Source organism: Bos mutus, chromosome 19 (assembly GCF_027580195.1).
Source record: "Bos mutus isolate GX-2022 chromosome 19, NWIPB_WYAK_1.1, whole genome shotgun sequence".
In the NCBI taxonomy this organism is placed as follows: Eukaryota; Metazoa; Chordata; class Mammalia; order Artiodactyla; family Bovidae; genus Bos; species Bos mutus.
Genome location: NC_091635.1, coordinates 42,283,513 through 42,301,689, shown reverse-complemented (window position 1 = coordinate 42,301,689; position 18,177 = coordinate 42,283,513). Strand labels below are relative to the sequence as shown.

Sequence of the window (18,177 nt, the reverse complement as noted above, 5' to 3'; positions counted from 1 at the left end):
GCACGGAAAAGAGGTAGATCAAGCCATTTGAAAATAATAATTTATTGCTTTTCCTTCCAAAGCTTTGTGAATTTACAAAAAAATAAGTTGACAGGCTGCTCAGTTGAGACTGAGAATGCAAGAGGTGAGAACCTGGACCACGATGGCCACTGGATGTTCGCCTGCAGATGTGCACTGACATCTGTAACGGACTCCCCCAGGTTTGCTACTGCCTTCAGCGGGGCTGCAGTTCCTCACACAGCTTCTCACGTGACACACTTGGGTCACTGGCCAAGTCATGGAATGGTACAGAGGTTTTTTTGGTTTGGGGGTTGTGGGGTTTTTTCCTTTTTTTGCCCTCCTGCTAGAAAATGAAAATTTCAGTTCATTTCTGAAAAATAAATTGGTCAATAAACTCATTTTGTTCTGCTTCTACTTTACACAAAGCTTCATATTCAACCCGATACCTGAAAAACAAAATTGTTGGAGGCTCTCAAAATGGAGAAAATAAACCATGAACTTAATTCTTCCAGAGAAGAATAGAAGTGATTTAGATGATTCCAAGAAATGGTGTGAGTTCAAAATGAAGTTAGTGAGGGCAAGAGAGAGAAATGAGGCAAAGCTCTGCCTAGGCCCACCCCTGAGAAGTCTGCAGCCCTGAATAGCTTCCTTGCAGAGAGCCGGCCAGCTCCAGACACTCAAGTGTGTGCCCTCAAGCTATGAGAGGTCTGTCTGACATTAACAAATTTTCTTCCCATCAAATTAATTTTTAAAATCTTCAAATCAGGATGATAAGACACTATTCCTGGGAGAACAATGATGAAGAGCAAGGGTAACAGGTGACCATTCAAGAGGAAAAACAGAATTGCAGTTGAGTAAAGAACTTGCTTTACGACAAAGCTTACCTTTCAAGCTGCATTTTCTTTTCTGCTATTAGTGCCTGAAGTTGCTGCTGTTGGGCTTCTCTCTGTTTTGCTATAGATTTGAGCAAGTTCCGAGCACCAATGGCCTAGAAAAACATGATATTGCCAAAGAACGTCATTACTTCATTAAAGTTCTCAGTTGGGGAAGGAACCATGGGGCTATGGAGTGGGGAAAGGTCGAGCTTCAGAGTTTTAGGAGTAAGTCAGAAGAAGGCTTAACCTCCTGATCCCAAAGTGCCTGGTGAGAACAGAGCTGCGGCTGAGCATCTGCAGACCTAGGAATCGAGGGCCTGGCACACAGTGGCCCATCTGGTGCGCCACTTAGCCTTGTGGCCTTTGCTAAGTCATCTATACTCTGCACGCCTTCATTTCTTCATTTATAAAATGAGGGTCAGGTCAGTTCAGTTGCTCAGTCGTAAATAAGGGTAAACTACCTATTCATCGTATCTCAGTGATGATGTGAAGATTGAAGGAAACAAAGTATACTGGCATGTAAGTTCAATAGTGGGTTAACTGGACCAGGAATTACTTATTTTTAAATTGCAGTATAATTGATATATATTAGTTTCAGGTATACAACATAATCATTCAATATTTGCACAGGCATTCTTATTTAAAATCCTGTTTTAATTAAAGAACCCCCCATCACCTAGCCCCCCCACAACCAAAAAAAATAAAAGGGGACTTCCCTGATGGTCCAGTGGTTAAGAATCTGCCTGCCAATGCAGGGGACATGGGTTCAATTCTTGCTCCGAGAAGATCCCACAGGCAACAGGGCAACTAAGGCTGCGCGCAGCAACTATTGCCACAGCCACTGAGCCTGCACACCCGAGAGCCTGTGCTCCGCAACGAGAAGCCGCTACAGTGAGAAGCCGCACACCACAGCAAAGAACGGCCCTGGCTCGCCACGACTAGAGAGCCCACACAGCAGCAACGAAGACCCAGCACAGCCAAAAGTAATTTTTTTAAGAACCAGAAAAAAAAAAAAAAAAGGAGGGGGGTGGCCAGAAGGATGAGAGACTAGTGAACCAGGCCAAAAGTTAGACAAAATACTTGCTGATCTTACCTTCATCTTCTCATTTTCTGCTTCCTTTGCAAGCTGGTCAACAAGCTCAATTAAGCCACCAACTATTTTCTGAAATTGGCCAATTTCTTTTGTGGAAAGAAGAACAAAAACAAATGTTTTTATTTTTCAGCCTTCCCACTCTCCCTCAGCATTTCCTTGTGGCGAGAGGGCAGAGCTAACCACCTCTTCTAATTTGTGTGAAAAGCCATTTGGTGTCTGAAAGCCTTGATCTGAACCTAGAGAAGGGTGGCTGTGAGCCCAGAGCTGGGTTGGGGTGTATTGGGATCTTGAGTCCCCACTGAACCAGCCAGAAGCTGTAGCTTGGGCTGTGAGGCTCCTGATGGGCGCACCTTCGGATGGACCGCATCCTGCTGTCCTAGGAATGACAGGAAGCACAAAGGGCTGACCTCACGAAAGGACCGCCTCAGCATCCGAACGCTGCCTCTGGACAAGCCACAGGTAAGACTAGATTTGACTTGATGAGGACTGGGGGCTTTCCACCTGTGACCAGAGCTAATAAAAAGCTCAAAGCATTTAAGGAGTTAATCTCATTTGTTCTCTTCAGTGTATAGTGGAACCTGTGTTACTCAGGAGTAAACTAAGACCCAGAGGGTAGGACAGCGTGCACACAGCGTTCAGAAGACGTGTGAGAGGACCCACCACCTTCCGCCAGTCAAGCTCTCTCCAGAGCTGATGGACTCCCCAGAAGGCTCAGATACAGGCTACATCTGCTCTGTTTGCTGCTACTGGGCTTGTGTGGCTGCTGGGACAGGAAGCATCCTGGCTATCACTAGCTTAAATAAAAAAAAAATGACTTCATTGAGTCTTTTGAACTGCCTCTCCAAACTCCAGGTGATCAACTCTCCAAACAATGGCAAGTCTGCCACTGAGAACACTATTTCTCCCAAGAAATCAAATCCTAACTCTCTTTCCCACCCCCAAGTCATGGTTCTGAAGTTGAAGGTTCCTGGGATGGCCTACCTAAACAAACACCCTCCTGTCTCCACTACAGTGTTTGATCGGTGCCCTGGGACTACCCGAGAGCACAGGAGGGCTTGCAGACAAGGTGGGTAGCACATGGGAATTCAGGAGGGCCGGGTTCAACCTCCTGGGAGACAGCAGCTCCATTTGGGCAGGGCCCAGAGCTACAGTCAAGGGGTGGGGGCAAGACACAAAGCTGAGTGGCACCATGTCCCCCCAGACGACACTCACTGTCCACAAAGTCCTTGCACTCCTCCTTGAGCTCTATGGTCTGCTGGGTAACCTCTGGGTCCAACACCCGCAGCTTGTTCAGCTCATCAAAGTGCAGCCCTGCTTCAGCCAGGATGTCCTTGGCCATGGCTGTAAAGAAACCAGCCCCAGTCCCCAATCACTTCCCAGCCCCTCAAGGAGAAGCCAGCTTCCAGCCCAGCCCCACTCCTGGTCCCAGACACCAAGGACAAAAGCCCAGATGTTCCAAAGGCTCCCCCTTCCCTCTGCCTCCGCCTCTCTGAGCCTCACCTGTTTGCCTTCCAGCTTCCCCAGAGAAGAGAGGTTCTCTGACAGGGTCAGCCAGGGAGAGGTGTGTCATAGGAGCAAGGGTCAGGAAAGAATAAAGTCCAGTTGCTTGTCACAGGCATCGTTCATTCAACACACATTCCTGGAGTGCCAACTACATGCCAGCACTGCTAGATGCTGGGGGTAAAGGTGCGTGCAACATGGTGCCTGCCCTGGAGGAGCACAGAGTGTAGCTGGAGGAAGACAGACATGGACACTGCAAAGTTACACTGTGTTAAGTGCTTTTACAGAAATATCACTAAAGAGCTGGAGGAGAAGAGAACAGTTAACTTGGGGTGAGGGAGTGACATGTGAATTAAGCTGGGAGCCATAAGCATATTTCTTTATCCCCAGTTATGTACCCAAAAGGACATAAAAGAGCTTTTCAAATATAGTGCTGGAACATGAAAGACAAGTAAAAGAGAAAATTGGAGGGAATTAAAAATTAGGGTTAAAAATAAACAGGAAAAAAAAACACAAGAAGCCAGGGGTAAGAATATTACCCATAATGTATGCCACAGGTACACCTGCCTCAACTGGGACCCAAAGCTGGGTCAGTCTCTTTCTAGCGGAAAACACAAAAAGGAATGAAATATCAGTGAGAACATGCCAAGTAAGGAGGTCAGAGAAAGGCATTCCAAGCAGAGAAAACAGCCTGGACAGGAGCATAAAGCCATTGAAAGGGCCTATTCCTGACTAGAAGTTGAAAGGACATGATGAGAGGGAAAGCTGGATGGAGCCAGATCAGAAACACCCTGTGGGCCAAGCTAAGGAGTTTGGCTTTTTTTCCGTAGACAAGAACCAACAGAGGTATCTTCTCCTTCCCAGGCCACCTCGCATTCCTGGTCCAAAGGATGCCTCAGTTCCGGGAAGGAAACACTGAAAACTCACCCTCATTCTGGCTTAAACACACATACAAAATAAAAATAAGAGAGCACATGCCCTGTCTAAAAAGGGAGGCAATGCTACTTAGGTCTAGCTCTTGGCTGCTACACCAACTTGGAAACCCCCGGTGTTCCAAAGGCTACCACAGCCTGGCCCTGCACCAGTCCTTCCCTCCCATCTCTCCCAGCTTCCCCTGTTTCCCTTCCCAATACGTTAGAGAAGTTCTGTTCTGAATGGGGTGATTCTGGGAGCAACTTGCCGGGGTAGGTATACCATATAAAGAGCAATGGTTAAAAAGAATTAAGTTCCACTGTTGCCAGAACTGATTTTCAAGAGGACCAGAAATCCAGATTTACGTATGCAATCTGACTTTTAAAGAACAGTATCTCCTTTAATTCAAAAATTTTAAGGAAAAAAAACACCCAAAACCCACATCCAAGATTGTGTGGGCCAACTAATGCATGTCTAGCTGTGTATGGCCCAGGGCCTTTGGCCTCACTGCAGTCCATTCAAGTAAGTCAGCTAGCATCTTCCTTTTGAAACACTTTAATCATTCAGAGTTCCCTTGTAATTGGGCCTTTTAAAAAGATCTGTCTTCCTATTTGTTCTGTTTGCACATAGTCTAAGTCAGGGGCCCCAAACCTCCGAGATCTAATGCCTGATGATCTGAGGTAGAGCTGATGTAATAATAATAGAAATAAAGTGCACAATGAATGTAATGCACTTGAATCATCCCAAAATCATCACCCCCGCCCTGCCTCTGCCCCCTGACCATGGGAAAACTGTCTTCCATGAATCTGGTCCCTGGCGCCTAAAAGGTTGAAGACTGCTTGTCTGAGCATTTAGCACCTACCAGGTGAGTGGTAAAGAATCCACCTGCCAAAGCAGGAGACACAAGAGACACAGGTTCAATACCTGCGTCGGGAAGGTCCCCTCGAGGAGGAAATGGCAACCCACTCCAGTATTCTTGCCTAGAAAATTCCATGGATAGAGGAGCCTGATGGGCCGCAAAAGAGTCATACACAACAAGCGACTGAGCGCACACACAAGTAACTAACCAAACTGCTTCAAATAACCAGAGGGCACAAAGATCTGCTTCAATTTGCACTCCCTTCCCAGAGAGCTTGTATTTATTCACAAACATCTACTGTCCCGGGGATAAAGTAGTCAAGAAAATGCTTCAGTGCTTCAAGTTCCCGACCTCTGGACAGACAGTAAACAAATAATCACAAATTGTGATAAAAGTATGAGGAAAAGCACATGGTGCTACATGAAGCTGTAGCAGAAGGATAAAATTCATGTGGACACAAAATTACCCCCCAAAATTGCAAACAAAAGTCTTCTGAAAAAGTGACACGCTGAGAACTAAAGGCTGTCCAGAAGTTTGTCAAGTGAGGGGAGGAGGCAGAAGGAAAAGCATGTGTGAAGATGCTGAGGCTGAGAAATGGAACCTGTAACAAGAGCCAAGACGCTAGTGTGGTTGAAAGGCTGAGCAAGGGAAAAAGAGAAACGGGATGAGGTGAGATGGGAAGGCTAGGGCTGGATGGCGGAGGGCTCTGAAAGCTGCAGTAATGAGCCTGATTTTCTCATAAGCGTTTAATGGGCAGCCAGTGGATTCTCAGCAGAGTGGCATAGTCAGATATGCCCTTTAGAGAGATCATTCAGACCCAGGATAGAGAATGGGTTGGAGGAAGAAAGAGGAGGGAGCTACAACTATCTTGCTCATCACTGTTAACCTAGCATCTAACATGATGCCTGCACAGAAACTGGCACTCAGCGAATGTATGTGGTATGAATGACTGTGAAAACAGAGCAGGCTACTTTAGTAACCAAGGCTTGGAGCTGAAGAAAAGTGTTCCGATTTGAGATGTTTTTTAAGTCGAGTTGATAGGACTTAGTAAAGGATGACTGAGGCAGGGGTTTGGGGAGGAGTGAAAGAGAGTCAGGCAAGATTCCCGCGTACCTGGCCTGAGCCAGCTGCACGGCTGGAAGAGATGTTGAATGAGAAGGGTCAGACCGTAGAAGAAGCAGAGAGCGTTCAAAGTCGATTACCGGATTCTCTCCCAACTCCCACCACACGCGCATCTGAGGAACACCGGGCACAAGAGCCGGACTGAGCTCTAGGAAGATGAGAGTGGTGACGCGCTCTCCTCCAAACCCACCCCCGGGCTCTCCCCGGACTCACGCTGGGCGCTCCGAGCAGGCTCCACCCGTGGGGTGTGGGGAAAATTAGGAAGACCTGGGTGTGGAGCTCGCGTCTTCACTACGTAAACTCTTTGAACTTAATATGAGACGCAGTTTCCTCCTAAGATAGTTGCGAGCAGCAGCGCGTAAAGCTCCAGGCCCTAGCCGGGGGTAAAACCGCTCCCAGAGCCTGGCGGAACTCCCACGTTTCTTTCGCCCTGGGATTGCTTTTTCTCGGGGTGCAGGCCTGTTAGGCTCATCTCACCCCGGGCCTGCCCCAAGCCCGCCAACCCAGGGTCACGGCCTACCTGTTCACTCCGCAGCGACAGCGCCGGCGACCCAGGCTAACGTCGGAAGTCAGCGCCTCTCTCCAGTCGGCTGCAGCCGACACCCTGCCCAGCAGCCTCAGCCGCTGCCACGGCGACAGAACCTGTTTACCTCTAATGTCACTTCCCGACCCCGGAAGCACTTAGACCCATCAAGCCCGCAGGGCCTGCTGGGAAACAGAGGCCTGAGAGGAAGGATAACTGCCTAAGAGCCCCAGAGCCTTTGCGCCGGAAAGGCTACCGGAAGTAGCTATGCTCTCAGCGCAAAATACTCAGGGGCCCCTCCCTCCGCCCTGATTGGGTGCTGGGTCTGCCCCGCCTTCTAGTCTCAGGCTCCGGCCGGCTTGGGGCGGAGTCCTCGGGTGGAGGATGTGAGTTTCGGCCCGGGATTGCTGGAGCTCTAGGGGCCACAGTTCGGGGGCGGCACAGTGTCGACTTGCAATCCGGCTGAGGGGAGAGGCGCCACCGGGAAGGGTGAGAGCCGAGCCGGTCCATGCCCTAGGGGAAGGGATGGTTGGGTCCTGGGCTGAGCAAACAGAGCCCCACGCGGTCTTGGGGAAAAGGCGTGGGACGGCGAAAGAGGGGTGGAGAGCTCAAATCCTCCCCTGGGAATGGGTGTCAGAACCGGTTTCTGTTTCTCAATAGTGAGAAGGGGTACGAGTTGGGAAAGACTCTACACTGTCATGGAGAGGTTGGGTCTGTTTTAATTTCCCCACGCCTTTTGGATGTAGCAGTAGGATTACACCTTGGATTTTCTGCTAGATCCGCCCTCTCTGACCAAGATCGGCTCCTCCCCTCGCCATCCCTGGTGTGACGAATTTCTGGGACCTTCTTTCCTTAGGACCCCATCTTCTAACACCGCCGTGATTGTTTGCCCGTTATTCCGCTTAGGTTCCCATTCGCTTTGCCTAGTGTGACACAGATAGGCCCGAGCACCCCCAAATACCCACACACAAAGTCCGGAAGGAAGAGCTTTCAGTGGAAACTTCATTTTCACTGGAATTACCTTCTGGGGCGTCACCTGCCACAGGATTCCTGGAACCTATTGGCCTGGGCAGAATCTGAGCAACTGAAATCTCAGCCGACGTCGTCCAGGGGCTCAAAGCAATTGCTTTGTTGGAAAAGAATAGATTAGTTTGGATTTGTCTTCCTTTGTTGGCAGCCGCCTAACCTTTGGTGAGCTCCTTTTCTTTGATCTTGGGGAAATTGGGGCTAGACACAAAATGCATAGAGAACTTGTTAAAACCTGTTAAGGGGTGGATTTATTCCTTCCGGGTGGGCAGAGTTTGGTAAAGTAATCTCATACCATTCAAGATTACTTACTGATTGGGCAGTCTGCTGGGGCGGGGCGCTCATCTCATCCATACTGTACAAACCACCAAAGGAGTTCAGCATTTCATACAGCACCTGTCCTGGCCCTTCCTTGGACATTCTTCCCAGGTTGGTCAGTCACTCAGTCATGTCCAACGCTTTGCAACCGCATGGGCTGTAGCCCCCCAGACTCCTCTGTCCATGGGATTTCCTGGGACAAGAATACTGGAGCAGGTTGCCATTTCCTTCTCCAGGGGATGATCCCGATCCAGGGATCAAACCTGCATTTCCTGTGTTTGCAGGTAGGTTCTTTACCACTGGCGCCACTGGGGACCTACTTAAATCTTTTCGGGAACAATTTCAGTCTAACAGATTGACGAATACTTACAAATGTGCGGCATTGTGTTAAGCACTGCTTGGAGAGTGGAGTAGTAAGTGTGGGAAAACCAGTGCACTTCTTCTGGGTTACACTTAGAAGAGATAATGAGGTAAACTTCAGCATGCTATGATGATGAAGTGAGGTCATTTCACTTTTTTTTCTGACTCCCATTACCAGCACTGTAGTCCAAGCCTTCCATCATCTCTTGCTTAGACTTCTGGTCTTCACACTTGCTCTCTTGCATTCAGAGTCCACTCTCTACACAGTAGTCAGGGTGATCTTAGGTCATATTGCTTCCCTGCTCTAAACCCTACAGTCGATCTTCATTGCAATTAATATAAAATCCACTCTTCAGTGTGATCCGTCCCTGCCTTCCCTGACTTCGCATCCAGCCGTCTTCCCCCTTCTTTCTTTGCACCAGCCACCTTGGCCTTATTTCTGCTTCTAAAGCTTGCGTCTGACCGAGGAACTCTGCACCTACGCTTCCATCTGTCTGGAGTGCTTTTAAGAGCTTAGCTGGAGTGTCACCTTCCCAAAGAGCCTTACCCTGGCTCCCCATCTACATGAGTCCGTCTTCCTAGTCACTCGCTTTACTAAGTACCTTTTTCGCTTCTTAAATTGCCTTCTTTTTTCATTTTCTTGTTGTATGTGTCTTCCCACTATGAGGTTAGCTTCACGGGACTGACTCTCTTGTTCTCATCTGTATCCCCAGCACCTGGCACAAAGCAGGGACACGATAAATACTCTTATTATTTTTATTCTTGTTAATGAACAAGAATATTCACGTTTCTTTGAATTCCTGAAGTCAAGGACAGTATCATTTCATCTCTTCCTCCTGCTTAACTTGGTAGGCACTCAATATTGTTTTATTGACAAATGAGTTAAATGAGCTGATGATATATATGCCTTGGGTAGTACCTGGAACAGAGTAAACAAGCAAAGAATGTTGGCTTTTTGTTTTCTCTTGGTGAATGAATTCTACCAATTCTTCATGTAGAACCTAGATCACAAAGGGTGGTCTGGCTTCGCCTTCCTCTGCTCTCCTTGCTTCTCTGTCCTGTAAACTCCTGTCAGTGTTTCAGTTTTCAAATCACTTAATTGTTCTTAGACTGATTATTTGGTTCTTTTTCCCCATTCGTGTTGGGCGGGAAGAAAGGAGGAGATAGGGCTGGGTCCCCTCTCAGGAAAAAAGAAGCAAAAATAGCCATCCTGTAGTTGTTCTAGCCTGAAAAATGGTGACAATTTCAGGAACTCAGGGCAGGGCTGATGCCAAAAAAAAGGAAGGTCAGGAAACCTCAGCGGGAACCAGGATAACCTCTGCCAGGAACACTGGCCAGCTCCCTCCAGCCTGGCTCAATCTGTGTTCTCCTGAAGTTGCTGTTACTTGCCTTCCTGAAGCCAGACTCTGGGTGGTGCTCAAAGGAAGCACTGGTGCAGGCTGCCCCGAGCCTGGAGTCATTAGAAAGGAAGTGCATCCTGTCCCTAGGACTCCTGGGAAACTCCTAGGCTGGCTGGATTCCCAGGTTTGGCTGGAAATCTTGGATCCTGGGAACCTCGAGAGGGAAACAACTGGAGTCTAACTGGTGGATCCCCAGGGTGAGGTCTTCTGCTCTGCCTAGTCTGTTCCTGGAGCTATCTCTAATTAGCTGCAAGAGTTTGCTTGACCTCTTTGTTACCCAGAGCTGGGAGGAGTCTCAGGGACACTGATGAGGTGACCAGCACTGGGTTCTGGGAAACTCTGCTCCCAGACCTGGTAACTGGTACCATGAAGAACAGCAGGAATGTCTTTTTTGTCGTTGCCTAAGGCTCAGCTTCTGTCAGGGAGTCTTGGGCTCAGAAGGAGAGAATGACTGGATGGTCAGTGTTTGTCTTCCTGTCCCCTCCCAGCTGCGGGCTCTCCTCCACTGACTCTTGTCTTCTCTCCCATGTCCTGCTCACAGCGCTGAGAGTATGAGGCTCTGGCCTCCACTGGCCACTCACTCGTGACCCTTCCACCACGGCGGAGCCTTCCAAGCCAACCTCCTGCCGTGTGGTGATCTACTTGCAGCGGGAGATGTCGGGGGATACCTGTCTGTGCCCAGCCTCGGGGGCCAAGCCCAAGCTCGGAGGCTTCAAGGGAGGAGGCCTGGGCAACAAATACGTCCAGCTCAATGTGGGCGGTTCCCTGTACTACACCACTGTGCGGGCACTAACCCGGCACGACACCATGCTCAAGGCCATGTTCAGTGGGCGCATGGAGGTGCTGACCGACAAAGAAGGTGAGGCGCGGGGGCCTGTTGGGCGGGGTTGGGGTGGGGGGGTGGGAGGAGGAAGTGACTTCAGAGCATGGCCTAAGCCTGGCAGATCTGGAATCTAGATTCACTTTTCTTCTTCATGTAGTACAGGACTCCTTCACCTGGAGTTCTTATGCAGCTTCAGAATTCTCTGAAACTGTACATGGAATGTTGTGTGTGTACATATTTTTCAGGGAGAAGAGCTGTACTTTTTAAAAAGTTCACACAGGACTAGAGTCTCATAAGAACCATCACCAGAGTGCCTGAGCAGTGGGCAGAAAGCAGGCAGGGCTGGGTGGGAGTGTTGCCAGGAGGTGGGCCTGGAGGGGCTGTGTCTTCTTGGTTTCAGGGAGTGGGGTGGAGAGCAGCCATGGACGTCAGAGCCGGAGGTTCCTCCTATTACCCTGTGCCATGGGCTCTGTGCTCCTTATCACCTGCCACCAGGCTCGTCAGGTGGTTTTTGCCTGCTGTCTGCCCTGAGGTACCTGGAGACAAACAGTAACCCTCAGGGGCCTGTCTGAATCCCTAGGCTGGATCCTCATAGACCGATGCGGAAAGCACTTTGGCACCATCCTGAATTACCTCCGAGATGACACGATCGTCCTCCCTCAAAACCGGCAAGAGATCAAGGAACTGATGGCTGAAGCGAAATATTACCTCATTCAGGGTCTGGTGAACATGTGCCAGTCTGCCCTGCAGGTGCGGAGGCAGAGGCAGGGCGGGCTGATGAGGTTGGGGTTGGCTCCCTCCTTCAGGGACGTAGGGTGCAGTTCCTGGAAGGCCACATGGCACATATGAAATGATTCCAAAACTAGTTAGACACACCGTGTTGCCCAGGCCAAGCAAGCTGGCAAAGTGAGTGAAAGTCGCGCAGTCGTGTCTTACTTTGCGACCCCATGGACTATACAGTCCATGGAATTCTCCAGGTCAGAATACTGGAGTGGGTAGCTTTTCCCTTCTCCAGGGGATCTTCCAACTCAAGGATCAAACCCAGGTCTCCCACATTGCAGGCGGATTCTTTACCAGCTGAGCCACAAGGGAAGCCCCAGCAAGCTGGCAGCCAGTCAGTTTATAAGGTGATGGACTCAGGCGGAGTGACAGGACCCTGCTTCTAGTTTATATGCCTAGGTATCTGGAGTTTAGGTTTCTGGAAATGGGGATCTGCTTGCCAGTTGGCAGTTTCTCCTGCCAGAGCCTCCTGTCTCTATCTGATGCCTCAACAAGCAGGGGGTGGCCATGGCAGAGGGGCTCTGACAGCTCCTGGGAAAAGCCTGGCAAACAGAAGATCTGGAAAAAAAAGGCTTGTTTGTTGTGTGTCACCCAGGACAAGAAGGACTCCTACCAGCCTGTGTGCAACATCCCCATCATCACCTCCCTGAAGGAAGAGGAGAGGCTCATCGAATCCTCCACCAAGGTACTAGGACCTCCAAAGGGTGGCCAGGGGCGGCAGGCTGGGGGTGCCAGGTCCCTGGCCCTCACGCTCTCTCCCCTCACAGCCCGTTGTGAAGCTGCTGTACAACAGGAGCAACAACAAGTATTCCTACACCAGGTAGGGGGCACCCTGGCGAGGGTGGGGGATGGTGCCCAGGCAAGGGCTGAGTGGACAAACTGGGCAGCAGACTCAAGGGAAGCCACCTGCATGCCTGGCACAGTTGGCATGAGTCTGGGTCTCGGGAGAACAGAGCAGAAGGGGAATCAGAGCCAAGGCATCTGGAACTCAATGCGGGGCCCTGGCCGGGATGGAGACAAGACTGAACATGAACGTGTAACTCAACATGCGTCACATCAGGCAGTGGGCCAGGGGTTTTCCCCGCATTCTCTTACAGGGGTGGGAGGCCAGGCGGCTGGAACTCCTCTTGAGGCAGCCTTTGTTCTTTGCATCCGGGCCAGTGGCCTCTTCGTCCTGCAGTGTCCTCTCAACAGGCCATAGCTAGGTACAGCTGAGGCTGCAGGCCCTCAGTGATTCCCCGGGGCAGACATATTGCCAGGGTCACCCCTGCAGCAAGGGAAGGAAGCTGACTGCCGTCTTAACAGGAAGACCTGTTGAGATGGCAGTCAGCCTCCTTCTTTTTGGGCCTGCTGAGAGGAGGCCCTCCCTCAGCTCTCTCTGTTGTAACTTAAGTCCAATTCACCTCCTTCCCCTCAGAGGCCCCCAGATTCACAGGGGACCCCGTGACCCTTTTTCACCGTCCCTCTGGCGTCCTGACTTTCCCTCATTTTGTGAGCACGACAGGGGAGGGGAGGGCTGGGGAGGGCCCAGCCTGCACCACCCTTGTGCTGGGCCCTCACTCCCAGGCCGGTGGGCTCTCACCGGTTTTTCAGCAACTCCGATGACCACCTGCTGAAAAACATCGAGCTGTTCGACAAGCTCTCCCTGCGCTTCAACGGTCGCGTGCTCTTCATCAAGGACGTCATCGGTGATGAGATCTGCTGCTGGTCCTTCTACGGGCAGGGTCGGAAGCTGGCAGAGGTGTGCTGCACCTCCATTGTGTACGCCACCGAGAAGAAGCAGACCAAGGTACAGGGCTTCTGCCTGCCTGTGTGCGGCTGCACCTTTCACCACCGGGCGCACATCCTGCTGTTTCCCACACTCACCGCAGCGGTATTGCTCAAGGACAAAAGCCAATGCAGGGAGTTCAGGGAATGCACAGAACTCTGCTCTGGTCAGCTGAGAGGCAGGGCTGTTGACCAGCGGGGGTAATTGGAGTTGGCCCAATTCAGATCTGAATCCTGGTCCCAAAGTCAGTTTTCTGATTTTGGATAAGACATTTAGACCATCTGGGCCTCAGTTTCCTCATTTGAAGATCTGAGAATGGAAGTATGAATTTAACAGAACTGTTATGAAAATGAGACAGTTCTGAGGAGAAGCAGTGCAGGGCAGGAGAAATAGCTGTTCAGTCCTCCAGCCCTTGCTGGTTGGGCGTTCCTGGTCAGTCAGCTTGTCTCTGCAGTGACAACATACTGCCAGGCACGAGTAAGGGATTTGATAGGAGATGACAAATTCAATTTTTATAATCTGTAAAACGGAGACTAGGGCTGTTAGAAATTTAATTCTATATATATACCCACATATATATATTCTATATATATATACATATATTCTATGTATATACACATATATTATATATATATATATATATAAATAAATATATATATAAAGGATCTTGGGGCTTCCCAGATGGCGCCAGTGGCAATGCAGGAGACACAAGAGATGCAAGTCCGATCCCTGGGTTGGGAAGATCCCCTAGAGGAGGAAATGGCAACCCACTCCAATATTCTTGCCTAGAGAATCCCATGGACACAGGAGCCTGGTGGGGTGTGTCCACGGGGTCGCAAAGAGTCGGACATGACTGAGCGCACATGCACAACAAACCCAGCTAACTCTCCCCAGGCTGCCAGCAGATGGTGCCTCCCCAGAGAACAGCTGCCCCAGTGTGTTCAGGAGACGACAGACTGCCAGGGTGGAAGGGCGGCTTGTCTCGGGGGAGAGCTGTGTGCATGTGAAGGGCTCAAAGCAAGAAGGCTTTTTTGTTTTGTGTGTGCCCGGCTCTCTGCTCAACACTTTACAATCTTCATATAACATTCACAACAGTCTCTTAGGTCAGTGTTAACATTTGGAAACTCAGGCACCACAAAGTTAAGCCTGAGACCCCACAGCTAGTAAGTGGGGGAGCTGTTTGTACCTAGGCCTGACCACAGAGCCAAGGCCCTGACCTCTCCACATACTAGTCCACTGGTCTGGGATTGGGTGGGGCAGGGTACTAGTCTTCTGCATCTTTATGTCCATAGAATACATCTCCTCATGCCTCCTTCAGAGGACACCTCCACCCGCCCTCGCAAGACAGAAAGTCATGTCTCTTGAGAGACTTCTGGAGGCCTCATGGAGTTAGCAGGGCCAACGGCCCTGACATGCTGTGCCCTCTTTGGGATGAAACCTCATGCTGTTCTCTCGTCCCAGGTGGAATTCCCAGAGGCCCGAATCTATGAGGAGACACTCAACGTCTTACTCTATGAGACCCCCCGAGTCCCTGACAACTCCCTCTTGGAGGCCACAAGCCGGAACCGCAGCCAGGCTTCCCCCAGTGAAGATGAGGAAACCTTGGAACTGCGGGACCGTGTCCGCCGCATCCACGTCAAGCGCTACAGCACTTACGATGACCGGCAGCTCGGCCACCAGTCCTCCCATCGTGATTAATGAGACCCTCCTGGAGTCAGGGCACGGGACGCCCCATTGCCCCTCTTGTGGAGCCCCGCCCCCTCGGCCACCCCACTCTACTGCTGGCTGGGTCTCTGCCCCAGCACCCAGAGGCACAACAGGACCTGCCCAGGAGGTCAGAGGGCCTGAGCAGCGGAGGGCTCGAATTTCTCTGCCTGGCTCCCTCAGCACTTCAGGAGGACTGGCCCCTTTGCTCAGCCTCTCCCTTTCTGGCCCTGGGCTGAATGGACTGACCTGTCCACCTCCCATTGGGAGCATTCCCCTCCTCCCTTGGCTGAGCACACCTTTGCTCTGCTGAAGGCTACTTTAGGCCTCAGGGGAGGCCCACGGGGAACGGGTCTCTCTCTGAGGAAGGTGGCTTCTGGTGCTGTGGAGGCCCAGTTTCTTACAGGAGGTGGGGCTCCTTTTTTCCTAAGCACAGGCTTGATGAGTTACGTTTTTAACAAATAATCTAGGAAATGACTAGTTTTTAGTTTTAGTTGAATAATGAGGGGACTGGGTATTTCTGCTACCCCTCCAGGGTTCCAAGATCCGTGGTAAAGCAGAACCCTTGGCCCTTTTGCTACCTTTGGGATCTGTTTCTTTAAGCACTTTGTACTTTTATTCAGGAGATTTGTAATCTGCCCTGACCCACGTCATCTTCTGATCGAATCCCCTTTTCCCTGTAGAGTCAATCTGAGGGAGGGGAAAGAAGCAATAAAAAAACTGACCAGCTCTAGCTTTGCCACAGTGGCCAAGCAGCCAACCCAAAGAGCACTGATGGGGTGAGTTTGTGTAAGTTAGGACCTGTGGTCCTAATAACACCCCTAGAAGAAAGGATCGTTTACCCCCACATCTTCAGAGTCACATATGCACTGACTTTTAGGGTCTTACATGACTTCTCTTTGATTCTCTCGCCCTTGGCTCTGAAGCAAGCTGTCCTCACTTACTGTAAGCTCAGAGGGCCGTTGTGGTGGCAGGGGGCAGGAGCTGCAGCAGGCAGGCTGGAGCCCATGGGCCCCACACCCACCTGCCCATCATCCGAGGACAGCAAACACAGAGCCCTGCATTCCCGGGGGCCCCACTGAGGTGGTTATGCTTGGCCATCCATTCCCCCGCCCCCATCCATGTTGTTGGTTTTGGGGATGGTGGTTCTGCCCAGTGGTGAGTCCCTGAACACAGGAGAATGTGTGTAGCCTAAAAGCCTTGAAAAGGTTCTTCATTTCTTTCTTGTTGGGTAAATTTGGCTCTAGAGATGCCGCACCCTTGGGTAAGGGTGCAAGTTCCAAGCTCCTCTTCAGGGCTTCGGTTTTCATTCCCTTCTGTTTGGCTTGGCCCGCGGGCAGCTGCTTATCTGAATTCTTTTCTAAAGGAATGCCACCAGGAAGGAGCTGTTCAGCCAACCTAACAAACCAGCACTGCACTCAGCAGTACCCACTCAGTCAGGAAAGGACATAGCTGATCAAGTTCATGTCTCTTGACTACTCTGACCATAGCCAAGTGGCTGCTTACAGTTGAGCCTATGGGCAAATGCCAGGCCAGGATTAGTAGACACGAAGACCTGTGCTAGGGCAGGAGAAAGGTGACTCTAATCAGGCGTTTTACGCTAGTCGTACTCTTGAACGTATAGACTTTCAGGTGAGGCACCTTGATGGTCAGCTATGAACGGTTCTTCAAGCCTTCACTGGAGTAATAAGATGAAGACAAATCCATTTCTTTGGCCAGATTCCAACTCTGGGTTTCCCACAGTGACTGGAATGCTTCTGCTTGAGGCCACCAGTCTGTTTCCTCAGCTGCCTTCCCAAAGCCCGTTAATACTCAAAGTCCCAGCTCCCCACTGAGGTATTTTAATGCTTGTCCCTTAACCTCCCCAGTCCCTGGGCCTCTCTTCACTGCTGGGACTTTGAGATCCTCAGCTGTCTCAGTGGTGAGCAGTCTTTTCTTCCTGAGACAGCACAACAGTCTGGGACTCTGGGCACTTATCTCTTCCAGTTAAAAATCTCTCTTTGGTTTTAAAATACTAACATTGAACTCACTGAAGTAATCTTAGCTTTTAAAGTCAGACTGTGTTGTAAGGGTTTGGGGAATTTTGAGTTTCCCAGCCCCATTCAGAAAATGCTCTTGGCTGTGTAAATTTTTCAATTCTGAGCAGCCCTGGGGAATGTACACAAAAAGTGTGGATCAAGGTTAAACCTTGTCAGTTTCTAAGAAAACTGGAAGCCTGCTGTTAACCACACGGGCCAGCATTAGGTTCTGATCTATTACCTGACCAGGGTCTGCTGAAGGATGGCACAGGTCCTGGCATGAAAGAACTTCTTTATCATGTAACTACAATTCCCTGTTGCTCGGCATAGGTGATGGAAACAAACACTAATTTCTAATAAACCTGTGTTACACTGCGGTGCCTCAGAGCCGTGCTTACAGGGAGTAGAGCTTGGTCACTCACTGCTGTGTGGCCATAATTCATGTATTTCTGTTTACCACCTGACCTTACACTCTCACTGGGGCCTATGCCCCATTGCACTCAGTTGCCCTGCAACCCAGGCTCCCCCTGGTGGAGGATTAGTGAAAATTGGTCAGTCATGTCTGACTTTTTACGACCCCACAGACTATACAGTCCATGGAATTCTCCAGGCCAGAATACTGGAGTGGGTAGCCTTTCCCTTCTACAGGGGATCTTCCCAACCCAGGGATCGAACCCAGGTCTCCCATATAGCAGGTGGATTCTTTACCAGCTGAGCCACCAGGGAGGCCCAAGAATACTGGAGTGGGTAGCCTATCCCTTCTCCAGCAGATCTTCCCGACCCAGGAATCGTACCGGGGTCTCCTGCATTGCAGGCGGATTCTTTGCCAGCTGAGCTAAGGTGGAGGATTAAAGACAACACTATAAAGGGCTGGAACTGAAATTTAATATTAAGAAAATGGTAGTCAGGGAGCAAGCAAGAATCCTAAGAATCAGGGCAAAAATGCAGCACATTTTTATCTCTGGCTCTTGGAGATCTTCAAGAAGCTCAGAAAGTAGCTTGGCTTAGTCACTGTCCATACCTAACGCTCCCTGGCTGAGTTTCTGCATTTCTGAACTGGAGGCCTGACAGACTCGTGCCCGTGGCTGGCAGGCCC

At 50.4% G+C, this 18,177-nt stretch overlaps 2 protein-coding genes across 7 annotated transcripts; one reads left to right on the top strand and one right to left on the bottom strand.

The window, feature by feature from the left end:
- Positions 1-23: 23 nt before the first annotated feature.
- Positions 24-7,059, bottom strand: IFT20 (intraflagellar transport 20). Of its 3 annotated transcripts, none has more exons than XM_070390379.1 (6): positions 6,882-7,059; positions 6,353-6,474; positions 3,181-3,309; positions 1,969-2,054; positions 885-988; positions 24-446 (listed from the first exon to the last, which is right to left on the bottom strand). In XM_070390379.1, exons 3-6 carry the CDS (start codon positions 3,305-3,307, stop codon positions 365-367), a joined length of 399 nt encoding a protein of 132 aa, XP_070246480.1. In that variant the 5' UTR covers positions 3,308-3,309; positions 6,353-6,474; positions 6,882-7,059; the 3' UTR covers positions 24-364. The 3 variants fall into 3 exon arrangements, with proteins under 3 accessions (XP_070246480.1, XP_005907305.1, XP_014337491.1); XM_005907243.3 differs by lacking the exon at positions 6,353-6,474 and adding an exon at positions 3,469-3,698 and having other exon boundaries at positions 6,882-7,055; XM_014482005.2 differs by lacking the exon at positions 6,353-6,474 and having other exon boundaries at positions 6,882-7,056.
- A 154-nt stretch (positions 7,060-7,213) lies between these two features.
- Positions 7,214-17,456, top strand: TNFAIP1 (TNF alpha induced protein 1). Of its 4 annotated transcripts, XM_070390376.1 has the most exons (9): positions 7,227-7,373; positions 7,791-8,075; positions 8,340-8,512; positions 10,530-10,847; positions 11,392-11,561; positions 12,187-12,276; positions 12,359-12,411; positions 13,185-13,380; positions 14,821-17,456. In XM_070390376.1, exons 4-9 carry the CDS (start codon positions 10,643-10,645, stop codon positions 15,055-15,057), a joined length of 951 nt encoding a protein of 316 aa, XP_070246477.1. In that variant the 5' UTR covers positions 7,227-7,373; positions 7,791-8,075; positions 8,340-8,512; positions 10,530-10,642; the 3' UTR covers positions 15,058-17,456. The 4 variants fall into 4 exon arrangements, with proteins under 4 accessions (XP_005907306.1, XP_070246477.1, XP_070246479.1 ...); XM_070390378.1 differs by lacking the exon at positions 8,340-8,512; XM_005907244.3 differs by lacking the exons at positions 7,791-8,075; positions 8,340-8,512 and having other exon boundaries at positions 7,214-7,373.
- Positions 17,457-18,177: the final 721 nt, after the last annotated feature.

Coding starts and splice junctions, on each gene's coding strand:
- IFT20 (XM_005907243.3), bottom strand. CDS start 3,538: ATGACACACCTCTCCCTGGCTGACCCTGTCAGAGAACCTCTCTTCTCT. Junction 2,055..3,180: donor GTGCAAGGACTTTGTGGACA/GTGAGTGTCGTC, acceptor TTTCCACAAAAG/AAATTGGCCAATTTCAGAAA. Junction 989..1,968: donor CAGAAAATGAGAAGATGAAG/GTAAGATCAGCA, acceptor ATGTTTTTCTAG/GCCATTGGTGCTCGGAACTT.
- TNFAIP1 (XM_005907244.3), top strand. CDS start 10,643: ATGTCGGGGGATACCTGTCTGTGCCCAGCCTCGGGGGCCAAGCCCAAG. Junction 10,848..11,391: donor GGTGCTGACCGACAAAGAAG/GTGAGGCGCGGG, acceptor CTGAATCCCTAG/GCTGGATCCTCATAGACCGA. Junction 12,277..12,358: donor TCATCGAATCCTCCACCAAG/GTACTAGGACCT, acceptor CTCCCCTCACAG/CCCGTTGTGAAGCTGCTGTA.